General features: G+C 33.9%; 1 protein-coding gene across 3 annotated transcripts in view; it reads left to right on the top strand.

Annotated features, from left to right (window-relative positions):
* The window catches only part of NIPBL (NIPBL cohesin loading factor), a 206,014-nt gene that overhangs the window by 89,506 nt on the left and 100,856 nt on the right, over positions 1–15,652 (top strand). For all 3 annotated transcript variants that reach the window (XM_070357633.1, XM_014481879.2, XM_070357631.1), the window contains exons 2-8: positions 409–551; positions 2,957–3,122; positions 5,005–5,132; positions 9,019–9,118; positions 9,816–9,967; positions 14,191–14,351; positions 15,251–15,347. In XM_070357633.1, the coding sequence (XP_070213734.1) occupies positions 488–551; positions 2,957–3,122; positions 5,005–5,132; positions 9,019–9,118; positions 9,816–9,967; positions 14,191–14,351; positions 15,251–15,347 (868 nt within the window). In that variant the 5' untranslated portion in view covers positions 409–487. The remainder of the gene's footprint in view (positions 1–408; positions 552–2,956; positions 3,123–5,004; positions 5,133–9,018; positions 9,119–9,815; positions 9,968–14,190; positions 14,352–15,250; positions 15,348–15,652) is intronic.

Below are 15,652 nucleotides of genomic sequence, written 5' to 3'. Positions count from 1 at the left end.
TTTACCAGGAAGGCAAGTTGAAGATAAATTTTTATGCATATATGATGTGGAAAAGAAAATAGTGTTTGTCAAAATTAAGTGTCCCTGTCCAGTAATACAGCCACATTGTTTAGGTTCTGACCTTTGCTCCACACATTACTTGAAATTCCTTGTAAATTAATTTTCTCGTCAGTAAAATGCAGGAAAAAAAAGAGTACCTACCTTACTTCATTGTTGTGAGGACTAAATGTGTTGTTGCATACAAAGCATTTTGCAGTGTGAACATACAGTAAATAATACATGCATGATGGCTGTTACTGTTATGTATAGCTTGAGCATGCAAAAAGCAGAACATTTTATTTTTTAAGCATTTCCCTAGTAGTAATATATTTGACATTGTTACAAATAATTATCTGTTTTTTGTTGCAGTGTTTGGGAAATGGGAAGTAATGACAGCTGGCACCTGAACTAAGTACTTTCATAGGCAACACCATTCCAGAACTTCAGGATGAATGGGGATATGCCCCATGTCCCCATCACTACTCTTGCGGGGATTGCTAGTCTTACAGACCGTAAGTTTGGTTAACATTCTACTCTGACATTGATTTTTAAAGAGACTATGACAATAATTGTTGCTGGTGTCATAAATAACACAAAGTGTGTAAAGATTTTAGATTTTGAATGACACATTATTATTTTCTTTGGTTTACTGGCATAAGTGTGAAAGTAACAAAATTAGTGAACTAATAATAAGACCTTAATTTCTCTTTCATCCTAAGGACCCATTAAGAAATGGTAGTATGTTTTTGTTTAAAGGTCTTACATGAAAGGGATAAATGTAAAAATAAGGATCAGAGAAGATGAAACAATCATTAAAAATCGAAACTGAAGAAACATGGTTTGCATATAGAAATTATTACACACTTAAAAAAGCATTTAGGGAAATGGTAACTGAAACTGCCCTTCAAACAAGAAAATTTGATAGCCCCACTTAATCTGATTTCTTAGTGATATTTATTTTGGATGCCACGTTTGGTAATCTTTTGGAGTTTGTCACAGATGTCAGGAGCCTATTTTACCCTGAACGCTTAAGTTTCTTAAGAACATTGTCATTCACTTGAGGTTTAGTTCAGTTCAGTCGCTCAGTCATGTCTAACTCTTTGCGACCCCATGGACTGCAGCACACCAGGCTTCCCTGTCCATCACCAACTCCCAGAGCATGCTCAAACTCATGTCCATCGAGTCGGTGATACCATCTAGCCATCTCATCCTCTGTCGTCCCCTTCTCCTCTTGCTTTCAGTCTTTCCCAGCATCAGGGTCTTTTCCAATGAGTCAGATCTTCGCATCAGGTGGCCAAAGTGTTGGAGCTTCAGCTTTTGCATCAGTCCTTCCAAGGAACATTCAGGACTGATTTCTTTAGGACTGATTGGTTTGATCTCCCTGCTGTCCAAGGGACTCTCAAGAGTCTTCTCCAACACCACAGTTCAAAAACATCAATTCTTCAGCAGTCAGCTTTCCTTATGGTCCAACTCTCACATCTATATGGGACTACTGGAAAAACCATAGCTTTGACTAGACCTTTGTTGGCAGGTTTAATTAGTGTAGTGCAATATTTTAGGGACTCATTCCTTTGGTAGGCAATTTTAACTTAGTCCCTGTGTAAAAACTGCTCACAATGTTAGTCCTTATCCTACCTGAATAAATAAAGGGGAGAAGACATATGAGAAGGAAGGGTTGATGGTGAATAGATGACATCCTTTCTTTGTAAAACAAGCATTTTGTAAGATGTAAGGTTTCATAAAAGCAGCTATAGGAAAATAACTTCAAGAAATGTTTTCATCTATGTTCCCCCAATTACTATTTTTTTCTGTTGTTAATTTCCAGCTAGTTTAAGTGGGTGTAAAATAGATAACAGCCTACAGCTTTGAAGCAGGGCTAGTTTATAAAATCTGACATAACAAGAAAGTAGTTGGTGTGGATTTAACAGGTAAGAAAGCTTTTGAAATAGTCTTTAGTTTTGGTTATGACTTTGTTCAAGTAAGGCGTAAATTCATATGATATGTTGTAGGAGTGCAGAGTCAAACAACCAGAAATTTCTTTTTTTTTTGTTGGGGTGGGGTTGAGTTCTGTGCATTATCTCAGCTGTACCTCATTAAAATTTTTCTGCCCAATAAATTCTACGTATTAAGTAATGATTTGTTTCCAATGTTTTTATGAACAAAAACCTATTATTACCCATAGTGACTGAGTGGCATGAGAGTTAATACTATGTAGGTGATTAAAAATTAAACCAAAAACAAAGACACTATTGTTAACTTTTTAACTTTTATTTTAAACAAATGAACTAATTCCTTTTATGTGAAGAGACATTAAGTAACTGAATTTAAACAACTGTGAACATCGATGTCCTTTTTTTTTTTGCTGTCAGAATAGAATGAAGAGATTATTTAGGAATTTACAACTTAAAGCAAAATTCCTTAGATATTTTTCTTTCTTTAGAATCCTATTCTATGGATGTTGTTCTCCTACTAAAGTGAGCTATTTTTGTATTTGCCCAAGCTTTTAAAAACACACATTAGTTGTCTATCTGGTGAAGAGTCAGATATTGTAACTTGGTTTATTTATTTGATTATGATAAATCTTTACAATAGAAGTAAATTAGATTAATTAATACACTCAATTTTTAGAAATTACTTATTTTTTTTAAATCCTTTTTTGGCTATTTATTAAAGTAATAAAGATATTAAGACATGAAAAGTTAGCACAGAGTTTTACTCTTAGTATAATCTATTGTGGTCAAAGGGACGTTTGGGGAGTTTTGTAGAGTAGTTTGGGGTTTGTTTGAGGAGAGACAGAATGCCTTTTAATTCATACTGATATTTTACAATTTATTTAATCCCATATATATTTAAGCATGAAAGAGGTTTCATACTGTCACTCAATTAATTTCTCATAATCTGATTTTATTCCAAATAGTCCTGAACCAGCTGCCTCTTCCATCCCCTTTACCTGCTACAACTACAAAGAGCCTTCTCTTTAATGCACGAATAGCAGAAGAAGTGAACTGCCTTTTGGCCTGTAGGGATGATAATTTGGTTTCACAGCTTGTCCACAGCCTCAACCAGGTATCAACAGATCACATGTAAGTATATTCTAAAGTAAGATGAAATGTTTTGGTCTTAGTAAAAGAATCAGTATTCCTGGTTTAACTTTTATTTCTAAAAAATTTTAATACATAATTTATTTTAAATTATTGGAATATCCTCTTTAAAATATAGCCTTATTGTGATATTAATGAGATTTAAATAGACCATAGTTATTTTGAGACAGTAGTTCTGATGCATGTAATTCTATGAATATTTTTTTTGATTCTTGTAATAATCTTGGGATTCATCAAGATGGATCTGTGCAGAGGTCTCAAGTTGTTCATTAATTTAGCTCCTTTTCCTGAAATTGCTGGAATAGTTAGAATTTCCAGGCACTAGGGACTTTAGTGATGGTTCTGTTTGGAATAGGCTTATATGCTTTTCATGTAAAATATAGCAAGAACTCAGAGATTAATTTCAAGGAAGGTTGCTACAGAATTTGGAACTAATTTTTCTCCAGGATTTGTTGTACAGTGTGAACATAGATGTGTGTTTTCACACAATAGACTTTAAAATAATATGAACTAAAATACGTAGCTTATTTACAGACTTTTTCCACAAGTATACTTTTTAAAATTCACTTTTTACTACCAAAACAGTATGTATGTATACTCAACACAACAATGTATAAAAAGTTCATAACCCACTGCACAGTGGTACTCTTGTGCCCTTCCATTCTTTTAATTTTTTTAACTTAAAGATTCATTATTTAGGGGAATGAGTATAAAACACATTATAATGGACAGATCTCTGCCATTACCTGTATGTAGCTCATACTATGGGGCCATTTTTTAAGCTGAAGAATTTAGCAGAAATAATAAATGTGAATTTACTGATGGGAAACTGAGAAATGATTGTTTAAATTCAGAAGGAAGTATATCTCTACAGAAATTCAACAGTGTCTAAGTGTTTTACTGCTTCTCATACCTGTGCATTCTCTTCTTTTTGGCTCTGTTGGGACTGTATTGCAGCTTGTGGGCTCCTCATTGCAGTGCATGGCTTTCTCTAGTTGTGGCGTGTGGGGGCTTCTGAAGTTGCAGTGTGCGGACTTAGTAGTTGTGGCTCAAGGGCTTGGTTGCACTATGGCATGTGGGATACAGTTTCTCTACCAGGGATCAAACCTGCGTCCGCTACATTGGATGGCAGAGTCTTAACTATTGGACCACGAGGGAAGGCCCTACCTGAACATCCTTAATTGAAAGATTTTCACCACATATTTAAAGAGATAAAAGGAGAAGCACATATACAATTATGATTAATTATATGGTGAGCTCCTTTGATTGCCCCCAGAAATGTATTTAATTTTATCATTGGACACCATCTTTACGAATCTTTCTAATTAGATTTAATGAGTGCAACAGTGACGTGTAAAATTTAAAATACTGCCTAATTTTTATTTCTTAGCATTTGTGAACTTAACTTGCTACTTACTAACTGCAGCTATTCTTAACCACTTACTTGGGATTTTTTCTCTCCAGTGGCTTTATTTGAGATGAGAATAAAGAGGGGGCAATTACATAACCTTGGGTCTTGTCTTAATCAACATGGCAACATTATTTCATTCAGAGAACATTCTCAAAAAGACAAAGTCACTTATATTCAGATATAAGGGAGAAAATATGTTCCAAGCCCTGATATCAACTTCTGTGCATAATTATCACCTCTACCTTTCCACTATTTTGAATAGAATAGACACTTATTTTATACTTTTATGCTAATATAAACATTCTTACATAAACTTAGAATCCATAAAATAATGTTTTCTGTTTAAAATAAAGTGGGGAAAGGAAAGAAGTCTACAATTTAAGTAATAGAAGTTAAAGAATTCTTAATGACCATCACTTTTTAAATGTTTTATATTTATTTTTTCAATGCCAGAGAGTTGAAAGATAACCTTGGCAGTGATGATCCAGAAGGCGACATACCAGTCTTGTTGCAGGCCGTCCTGGCGAGGAGTCCTAACGTTTTCAGGGAGAAAAGTATGCAGAACAGATATGTACAAAGTGGTGAGTTTTTTAATAATTGAATTTCATAGTATATATATTTTTAATGTGTCTTGTATCAGAACTTGCTTCACATGTAAATTCAGCTGTCTCCTTTAACAAACTAGCCTGTCATCTGTGAATACTCTTTGATACCTTGAATCAAACCAAGAACAAAAAGGAAACTAAATAGATAGTAACATTCTTGCAGTTTATTCAATTAGGCAAAACTTAATATGCAGTTTGCTGGATATTTCAAAATGTATTAATTTAGTCAATGAAAGAGCTTTTTATTTTAGAAACCTAGAATAGATATGAAAGAAGTCTATCATTAATCAAATAATAAAAATATCTGCAGAGCTTCTGAAAATGGAGTATGTGTATAAATAAATATACCAAGTATTAGTTTTAGTACTGATGGGTGATTATAGTCATGGTTATATAGTAATTGGTTTAACACTTTAGAAATAGAAAAAGGTTTGTAACTAAAATATTACTATTAAGGAAAACTCTATTTATAATAAGCATTAGAAAAACCATAAAAATACTACATCTAGCGCATATGATTTTTCTGTAGTCAAGGAGAATCCTTAAGTTAGGAGCTTTGTTCTGGTCTGAAGCTTACTGAATCTAGTAAGCTCAAGTGCTTGCTTCCCTCTCAAGACTAAAACAGCAGAAAGGAATAGTTAGACAACCCAGGAAGATCCAGTTTATTTAATTGATTATTTGTGTGCAAGAATATTGCCACATTTGCTGACAGTACCTTGGTGAAGCTCATCATTCCATTTCTTAGTTTTGTTTTTAAATAGTATTACTATGTTGATGGTGTGTCCTTCTGTGTGAATTGTGTTTTTAAAGCAATTGCATAGTTGCTATCCATTTCCCAAAGTGAATCTAGGGAATTTCCTTCTAGGAAATTGAAGTCAGGTATGCAGGACAAGACTGTATCTTCATCAGTCTTGGATGGCAGTAGTAGGTCACAGATAGAAGTGGTGAAAGGAAAGCTAGAATTAAACATACTCTGGAAGAATGTTGGAATGAAAGAAAATATGGAGAGATCATTGATTGGAAGGAAGACTATAGTCATATCTTGTTTTATTGCACTTTGCTTTACTGCACTTCTCAGATAGTGCCTGTTTAACAAATTGAATGTTTATGGCAGCTGTGCATTGAGCAAGTCTGTCAGTACCATTTTTCAAACAGCATTTGCTTATTTTGTGTCTCTGTCACATTCTGCTAATTGTTACAATATTTAAAAACATTATCACTGTGTTTGTTATGGTGATGTTTGAAGTTACTATTATATTTGAGGGTACCAGGAACCACACCCATGTAAGTCAGTGAACTAATGGATAAATGTATGTTCTGGCAGAACTGGCAGTTCCACTTTCCTTGAGCCTTGCTGTTTTCTGAGACAGAACGTATTGAAATGAGTCCATTAATAACTCCACAGTGACCTCTTAAGTATTCAAGTGAAAAGAAGAGCCGCATATCTTTTTCTCTAATCAAAAGCCAGAAATGCTTAAGCTTAGTGAGGAAGACATGTCGAAAGCCAAGATAGGCCAAAAGCTAGGCCTCTTGTCCCTTACAGCCAAGTTATCAAAAACAAAGGAAAAATTCTTGAAGGGAGAGGGAAGTGCTACCCCAATAAACACTTGAATGTTAAGAAACTAAAATAACCTTCATTGCTGATATGGAGAAAGTTTTAGCGGTCAGGGTGGAAGATCAAGCCAGTCAGAATACTCCCTTAAGCCAAAGCCTAATCCAGAGCAAGGCCCTAACTCTCTTTGGTTCTCTCAAGGCTAAGAGAGTTGAGGAAGCTGCAGAAGAAAAGTTTGAAGCTAGCAGAGATTGGTTTATGAGGTTTCAGGAAAGAAGCTATCTCCATTAACTTTACAGTGCAAGGTGAAGCTACAAGTACTGATGTAGAAACTGCAGCAAGTTATCCAGATCTAGCTAAAATAATTAATGAAAGTGGCTATGCTAAACAAAAGATTTTCAGTATAGATGAAACAGTTTTCTATTGGAAGAAGATGCCAGCTAGTACTTTCATAGCTAGAGAGAAAAAGTCAATGCCTGGCTTCAAAGCTTCAAAGGAGCTAATACAGGTGGTGAATTTAGGTTGAAACCAGTGCTCGTTGACCATTCTGAAAATTCTAGGGCCCTTAAGAGTTATGCTAAATCAACTCTGCCTGTGCTGTATAAATGGAACAAGAAACCAGGATAATAAGCATATTTGTTTATAACATGGTTTATTGAATACTTTAAGCCCACTGTTGAGACCTACTGCTCAGAAAAAAGAAAAAAGGGTTCACCAACTGAATGGACATGAGTTTGAGTAAACTCCAGGAGATAGTGAAGGACAGGGAAGACTGGCATGCTGCAGTCCATGGGATGACAGAGTCAGACATGACTTAGCAACTTAACAGCACAGTTCTTTGGATCTTTGAGAGAATCAGAAAGAACTATTAGGATTTCATTTGACCTTTTTATTTATAAAGCCAATGCCTCTAAACTAGTGATTCCAGCTTGTCATAGTAATGATAGTTAATTCAGAGGAAAATACTTTTTAACTCTCGTCTTAAAGAGTTTTGTCCCCTTCTCTCAAAAAAATCAAAATCAGAAACAGTAGTTATAGTAATTAAATTATTAAACCATGGCATATATGACTTAGTACTGAATTTAGGTTGGAAGAGAAAATTCATAAACTGAAATTTAGACTACCTATAAAAGAAAACATACTATTAGTGTTAGACTTTGAGGTGATTTTGTGCCCTCATGTCATTCAGCTGTTGTCGTAGAGCTAGAATCCTTTTTGTAGCTCCTGGCAAATAAACATGTAACTTTTGTTTGAATGTAAAAGGCACTTTTCATATCAGCAGCAGAAAATGAACTTTTGGGAAATAATGTGATGCTTGAATTTCCCAAAAAGAGTAGCTATATGTATTATAAGAAAGGTCAGTGTTAATTATAGATTTTTATTTTTGATTTTAGAGTGTCTAAATAGCTGAATTTTTCTGCATCTCCTATATAACAGAATGGAAAGAGTTGAAAGCAACAGGTGAAAGAACAGTGTGAAAGGAAATGTGAGAATCTGAAAGCTGTTCTCACACTTTCATTCATTAAACAAATATTCATTTAATCCCTATTTTATGGCAAGAATTACTGTAAAAGAAAGAGTAGGAACATTCTGATGTTCATTAAAAGACTGAGATGGTAATTTCAGTACCTCAAACCTTGGACCTTTAAGAAAAGTACTTCTTAAAAGTTAGGTCCTAATCACAACAAAATACATAGAGTTGTTAAAATTAAGTTCCTAAGGAGGGGAGATGAATGTAATAAAATATTGTGCATAATAGGAAATACCATCCAAAAGCCTATTGTAGACAGAAGTGTGTAGTATTTATTAAAGGATTAGGTCAGAGGTCCCCAACCATTTTGACAGCAGGGACCTATTTCCTGGAAGACAATTACTCCATGGACAAGGGATGGGAAATGGTTTTAGGATGATTCAAGTATGTTACATTTATTGTGCACTTTAATGCTGCCACTGATCTGACAGGAGGTACAGGTTCACATCCTGGAGACAAGGGAATCCCTGGATTAGATGAAGTGGCTTCTGAAAGTTCTTTTCAATTCTAAAGCTGAATGTAGGACACTAAGTCAGCAAGTACATAGCTCTCTATCTCTGTCCCTGGATTAGTTGACATGCTAAAAGGATGTTTGGTAAAATTGGTTGTGCTTAAAATTTATAGTTTCTGTATTTTGCTCTTCAAAATGAACATGTTGGTCAAAAAGAAAAGAACAGAAAGAACTTCTGAGTGTTTGTGAGAGAATGGTTGATTTAAATCACTTAATGCTTTACCAATAGAAGAATATAACATACTTACTGTTTTTGTATATTATGTAGGAATGATGATGTCTCAGTATAAACTTTCTCAGAATTCCATGCACAGTAGTCCTGCATCTTCCAATTATCAACAAACCACTATCTCACATAGCCCCTCCAGGTAATGTATTTATCATTTTATGAAGAGCTATTTTCTGTAGTGAATGTGTTTGAGAATATACAGTATGTACATGCATTTAGGTAATGGTGAAATTCCTAAAGTTAATTCCTAAAGGTAATTTACCTGGTGGCTCAGAGGTTAAAGCGTCTGCCCACAATGCAGGAGACCTGGGTTCGATCCCTGGGTTGGGAAGATCCCCTGGAGAGGGAAATGGCAACCCACTCCAGTATTCTTGCCTGGAGAATCCCATGGACGGAGGAGCCTGCTGGGCTACAGTTCATGGGGTCGCAAAGAGTCAGACACGACTGAGAGACTTCACTTTCTTTCAAAAAGTTTAGATGCTTATCCTTACATAGCACATGAATATTTGCCTTAAAATGTTAAATGTGGAAATGCTCTAATATACTGTTTGAAATAAATAGTAACTTAATTTCATGCAAACAAAAGAATGTGTTAAAATAGAGCATGTTTGAGATAAATAAGAAAATTCTTCGAGTAGAATTTAGGGAGCATGTAAAATAAATGAATTACTCTATTTGAAAACTGCTTAGTATAACTCTTAGGTTCTGAATTGTGAATGATTTTTGTACATTATTTTTCAGAATTTTCTGTGTACATAGATTTTATTTTATTGAAATAACAAGAAATATCACTTATTTCATTTCCTGATATTGTTTATTTGGATTTTGGATTTTAGCCGGTTTGTGCCACCACAGACAAGCTCTGGGAACAGATTTATGCCACAACAAAATAGCCCAGTGCCTAGTCCATATGCCCCACAAAGCCCTGCAGGATACATGCCATATTCCCATCCTTCAAGTTATACAACACATCCACAGATGCAGCAAGGTAAGAAAGCTGGTGCTTATTTACAAGAATGCCTATAGTTCCAGCAAATTCATTGTTTTCTTTACTTTTTTCTTTTCATAAGTTTTCAAACACAAATACTAAACTGTATACTTACTCATCAGCAAACGTTTCTTTTTAACTATGGCTTATGTAATTAAAAACATATTACATTTATTGCTTGAACATTCATCATTTGGGAGGTAAAAAGATAAGTGTAATTTCAGTCTTTGGATTACCTTATATTATACAACTGAGTATATATAGTTATAAAATTAGGAACTGCTTTATTTAATTAGGCTTCTTATAGTAGCACTAAGTCAAAGAAGAATTATATATTAATTAGTTAAGTATATGTAGTGTGAAAAACTTAATATCAAGTATATACAGTACTAATAGAGGAAAATTAATAATCTTGGATGCAGAATTTTCTGGGATTAGATTACTAGTTCTTATTTGAAGTTAGTTGTTGGTAATATGTCTTTTTAAGATCATACTGCCTTGGGATATATGCCATGGCTATCAGATAATGTATTAATATTAGTATATATTTGTTTTTACTTTTTTGGAGAAATTTTGAAAAATACAAAATATAATAACACATGTACCTATGTTTTTGTCCCTCATAATTAACAACAAATTTTTAATAGTCACAGTCAGTCTTTAGTTCCTGTTTGTATTCTTAGTTTTTTATTATGCATGGAGTTAGTATCTTATAAAGTTTTAACTTGGGGTCATCTATTGAAACATCCAGATTCTGGTTTTCCAAACTAGATAATGAAATACTGGGTTGAGCTTATTTCATATAGTAACTCAGGGAAAAACTTGGAGGCAATCAATCACACCTTTGAAATAGACACCTCCAAAATTATAGGATTTAGTGTGAGTACAAACAGAAGTATGCGTATATACTGGCTCTTGATGTTTGTGAAATTTTACTGTTTTACTCTGGGATGCCAAAGTTACCTGGAGAAGGAAATGGCAACCCACTCCAGTGTTCTTGGCTGGAGAATCCCATGGACAGAGCAGCCTGACAGGCCAAAGTCCATGGGGTTGCAAAGAGTCGGACACAACTGAGCAGCTAACACACACACACATGCCAGAGTTATGAGGATCATTTTAAATGTAATTAAAAAGAGGAGAAACGTTGACAGAACACATTTGCTTCCTACAGAAATACCCACATATATATGTGTAGGAGAAAAAAACATGAGTTTACTGTAAATACTGTTGTCACGTTATAAGGAGATAAACCCAGCTTTTTCAAAAGAATAAGTTGAAATCACAAAATCAAAAAATATATACATAGTTTGAGGGCCTATTCAGTAATTAGTCATTTCTTGGAAACGTTCAGATACTTGAGAAACTAAAAATAATATTCAGAGATTAGCCTCAAATAGATAGCAAAATTAAAAGAAAAAAATTTAATGTAGTAAGAAACAGATAGGTAAATGGAACAAAAAAGATTCCAGAAATAAGGCAGATGTCTGTGGGAACTTAGAATTTGTGAAAGGTAACATTTAAAATTCTTATAAACTTGAAAAGTTTTCATGTGGAAAACTAGAGAATAACACAGTGGACCATTTTACCAATAGGCATTCTGCCTCTCTGTCCTTAATTACATTTGCTAAGAAGGCAGAGTTCTCCTTTATAAATACCAAGTGTAATAATTTGCCCCTAAAAATACTGAGAACATTTATAACCTTTTTCCCCTATATATGATCTAATCTAGTTTCTCACACATTGCACTTGGTTTTTACATCTCTTTTGACTCTTTTAAAAATCTATTTGGTCCCATAGCCTCTCTCCATGATAGTAATTTCTGGTTTTTTTTTTTAGAAATTCTGTGCTACCTTTGTGGTGGAGTATCACATATTCTAGACTTCACTGTTTCCTATTGTGTTGTTTGATTTGCTCATATACTCCTTATGTTTCCTACCAACTGGAAGTTATCAGTAAAGGCTCTATTAATTTCTAGTTTTATATTTTTGGCAAGGATACTAAAGTAATGTGCACTTCATATTGCATCACATCAGAAGACTTATAATCACAAGTGGCTTTGTTATTAGTAATATTTAGGTGGTAACCACTTCTTTTATAATGAACATAATTTTTCCTTTGCAATTAGTAAGTAATCTGTCAGATTATACTTTGAGATCACATAACTCCATTTCCTATTAATCTTTATCCTAAAAGGTCTACCATCCATTAGTGATTCTGTTTCCAATTCTGTCATTCTAAGATGGTATCTTGCATCAGTATGTAATAGTGGATTGTTTAGTAAATCATGTTGGATAGGTTGGCTAGGCATTTTGAAATTTTAGTTGATTCTTAGATCATTTAGAGGAAAAATGTTCTAGGTGGATAAACAGTTTACATGTTTGTTTGTATTTTGACTCATGGAACTATAAGAAGAAAACATGGGGGTGAATTTTGGGTAATGTTGGGTCAGGAAATGGGCTTCCCTGGTAGCTCAACTGTAAAGAATCTGCCTGCAGTGCAGGAGACCTGGGTTCGATCCCTGGGTTGGGAAGATCCCCTGTAGAAGGGATAAGCTACCCACTCCAGTATTCTTGGGCTTCCCTTGTGGCTCAGCTGGTAAAGAATCCACCTGCAATGCAGGAGACCTGGGTTCAACCCTGGGTTGGGAAGATCCTCTGTAGAAGGGAACAGCTACTCACTCCAGTATTCTGGCCTGGAGAATTCCACGAACTGTATAGTCCATGGGGTCACAAAGAGTCAGACACAACTGAGCGACTTTGACTTACTCACCAAGGGTCAAGAAGGCCTTTCTAAGTAGGACTGTATTCTAGAAATGGGGGAAAAGACAGATTAATCACAAATTTCTGTATAAGACGAGAGAACAAGTAAAGACAGGTAAATTGACTAAAGAAGTAAATAATTTACTGAAAAAGAAAAACAAATTGGATGCAGAAAGGTTTAATATGTTCAACCTGGTTCACAATTAAAGAGATGTTAATCAAAATTAAATTGAAATAAAATTTTATTATAACTATCAGATTAGTGAACATGTTTTAGTGTGCAGGGAAATTCAAACTTCATACAGTCTTCATAGGAATATAAATTGGTAGAACCGTTTTAGAGAGCAGTTTGACAATATCTATTTCTGTTTAAAATCTCCCTCAGTTCTTCAAAATCTGTCTCTTCTATAACTGGGGGAGGGTATAAAGCATGTTCAGACAGTTCCATCTCAAGTTCTACTAAGCATTCATGGAAAGGATATTCTAATTTTACTAGAACTAAAGACCTAAGTATGAAAAAACAAAACTATGAAACTCTTGAAAGAAAATTTCAGAGAGTAATTTTTATGATTTCGTGTTAAGTAGGGAACCTGAATGTGTAATACACATGAAAAGATGCTTGGCTTCACTATTGTTTAAGGAAAGAAACACAAATTAAAGTAACCATCAGAGACATTTCTCATCTTCAGATTGATGAAAATCGTTGGCAAGAATATAGAGCAGCAAGAACACTTGTCTATTACTAGTAGAGTGGTCATAAATAATTTGGAAAACTATTTGTTAATATTTAGCAAGGGTTAAAAACAGGAATATTCAGCAATTTCACTTCTAGACACATTTATAAGTCATTATAAGAATACATAATACATTACAACATTGTTTATGATGACAAAAATATTCAGGCAATCTAAACTACTAACATAAGTCTGGATAAAATGTGTACATTATGTAGCAGACTAAAGAAGTAATGTATGTCATTATTTATTTAAAATAAAACGACATATAAAAATAGATATATTTCAACACAATATTGAAATTGAAGTGTTATAGAAGAATATATACATATACCATTTATATAATGTGCTAAGCAATAATGTGTTATTTAGAAATATATTCATTTATAGCAAAGCTATAAAGATATTCATAGGTAGAGTGAACTCTAAGTTCAATAGTAGCACTTGCTTTTAGTGAATAAGAGGAAGAAAATAAAGGAGAGGCATATGCAGGTATATGGAGAGCTTCAACCATATCTAATATCTTATTTCTTTTCAGAAATCAGTCTGAATGACTTGTGGCACAGTGTTAAGATTTGATCAAGCTGTGTATAGTCAGCCAGCTTATTATATTAGTCTTTGTAATTTATGAAGACTAAAGTATTACTTGTGAATAATTATTGTTACTATCCTCTAAGAATTTTACCAGTTTATTTTTATAAATCTTTTTTAAAATTCTTATTAATTTCAGCATCGGTATCAAGTCCCATTGTTGCAGGTGGTTTGAGAAACCTACATGATAATAAAGTTTCTGGTTCGTTGTCTGGCAATTCTGCTAATCATCATGCTGATAATCCTAGACATGGCTCAAGTGACGACTACCTACACATGGTGCACAGGATAAGTAGTGACGTATGTAATCATATTAGTTACATTAAGGTAATGAAATAGTTCTAATATTTGTCACATAACCCAGTATTTCAATTCTATAATATAAAGGAAATCTGTCTTTTTTTTTGCGGGTTATACTACGTCTGAGAATTTAGCTGTACTCCTAGAGCTTAATCTAGAGAAGGGTTTGCTAAACTCGCCAGTAGTCTGATCCACAAACTAAGAATGATTTTCATAGTTTAAGAGAACAACAGCAACAAGTAACTTTATGTGACAAACTGTGTATGACCCAGAAAACTTGTGCATTATCTGTCTCTTTATAGAAAAAGTTTGCCAACCTGTGGTCTAGAGGTTTAGGTCCTTAATGAAATCACACTTCATCTTAAAGTATTTGCTCACAAAAAGATGTCTTCTTATGAGCCTTTATATATTAGTACTTAGCTCTTTTTCCCTCTAAGACTTGTGAAAACCATTTTTCCCTGAAATTTAATGTTACGTTAATGTTATTGAAATAATCCACATACTAGAGATTTGTTATTTGTTTGGTGGTATTATCACATGTTACACGTATTTAAGTTGAACAAAGATGACATTGGACTCTGCCTTCAAGACATTTATTTACATTTATGACCTAGTAGGATATTCAGAGCTCCTTTTGTAGAAAATAGTAAACAAAAATGGAGCATACCAGTAATACCAGTTCTCTTATTCATTGCCATGCTTAGGCTGTTGATTGTTTTGGATACAGTTTCAATTCTTCTAAGATATACCATGAAGAAAACAGGAAAGTGCAGAAGAATTATGCTTTTGAATACCAACACTTTACCTGTCAGTAATTTATGTCTTTTATTGGTTCTCTTTAAGATTTCTATAAAGCCTCGTCCATTATTCCAGGTATAACTGTTATACTCTGTTCCTAGGATGGAGATTCTTCAACAATGAGGAATGCTGCGTCTTTTCCCTTGAGGTCTCCACAGCCAGTATGTTCCCCTGCTGGAAGTGATGGGACTCCAAAAGGTATCATTGTAACTAAAATTTCCTTAATTTTTCAGATTTCAAGTTGAGTAAAGAATTCAAACTTCTTAATGCAGGTACCAAAAAATTATTCTTTATGACTTTTCATTTATTGTAGGAAAAAAAGGAACCTGTACTTACTGTTTTCAGATATATATAGTATCATTCTTACTGATTATCCAATGGTCTTTTCAAACCATAATCCTTTTAATATTTCTTAAATATTTGAAATTATTGATCTTTCTCTCTTTGGCCTCCAAAACTTATTCTGTAGTGAATCCACCTGCTTTCCTTGTTTTTTCATTGTC

The sequence above is a fragment of the Bos mutus genome, chromosome 20 (genome assembly GCF_027580195.1).
Source record: "Bos mutus isolate GX-2022 chromosome 20, NWIPB_WYAK_1.1, whole genome shotgun sequence".
Classification (NCBI taxonomy): domain Eukaryota; kingdom Metazoa; phylum Chordata; class Mammalia; order Artiodactyla; family Bovidae; genus Bos; species Bos mutus.
This window is presented reverse-complemented; position numbering and strand designations above follow the sequence as displayed.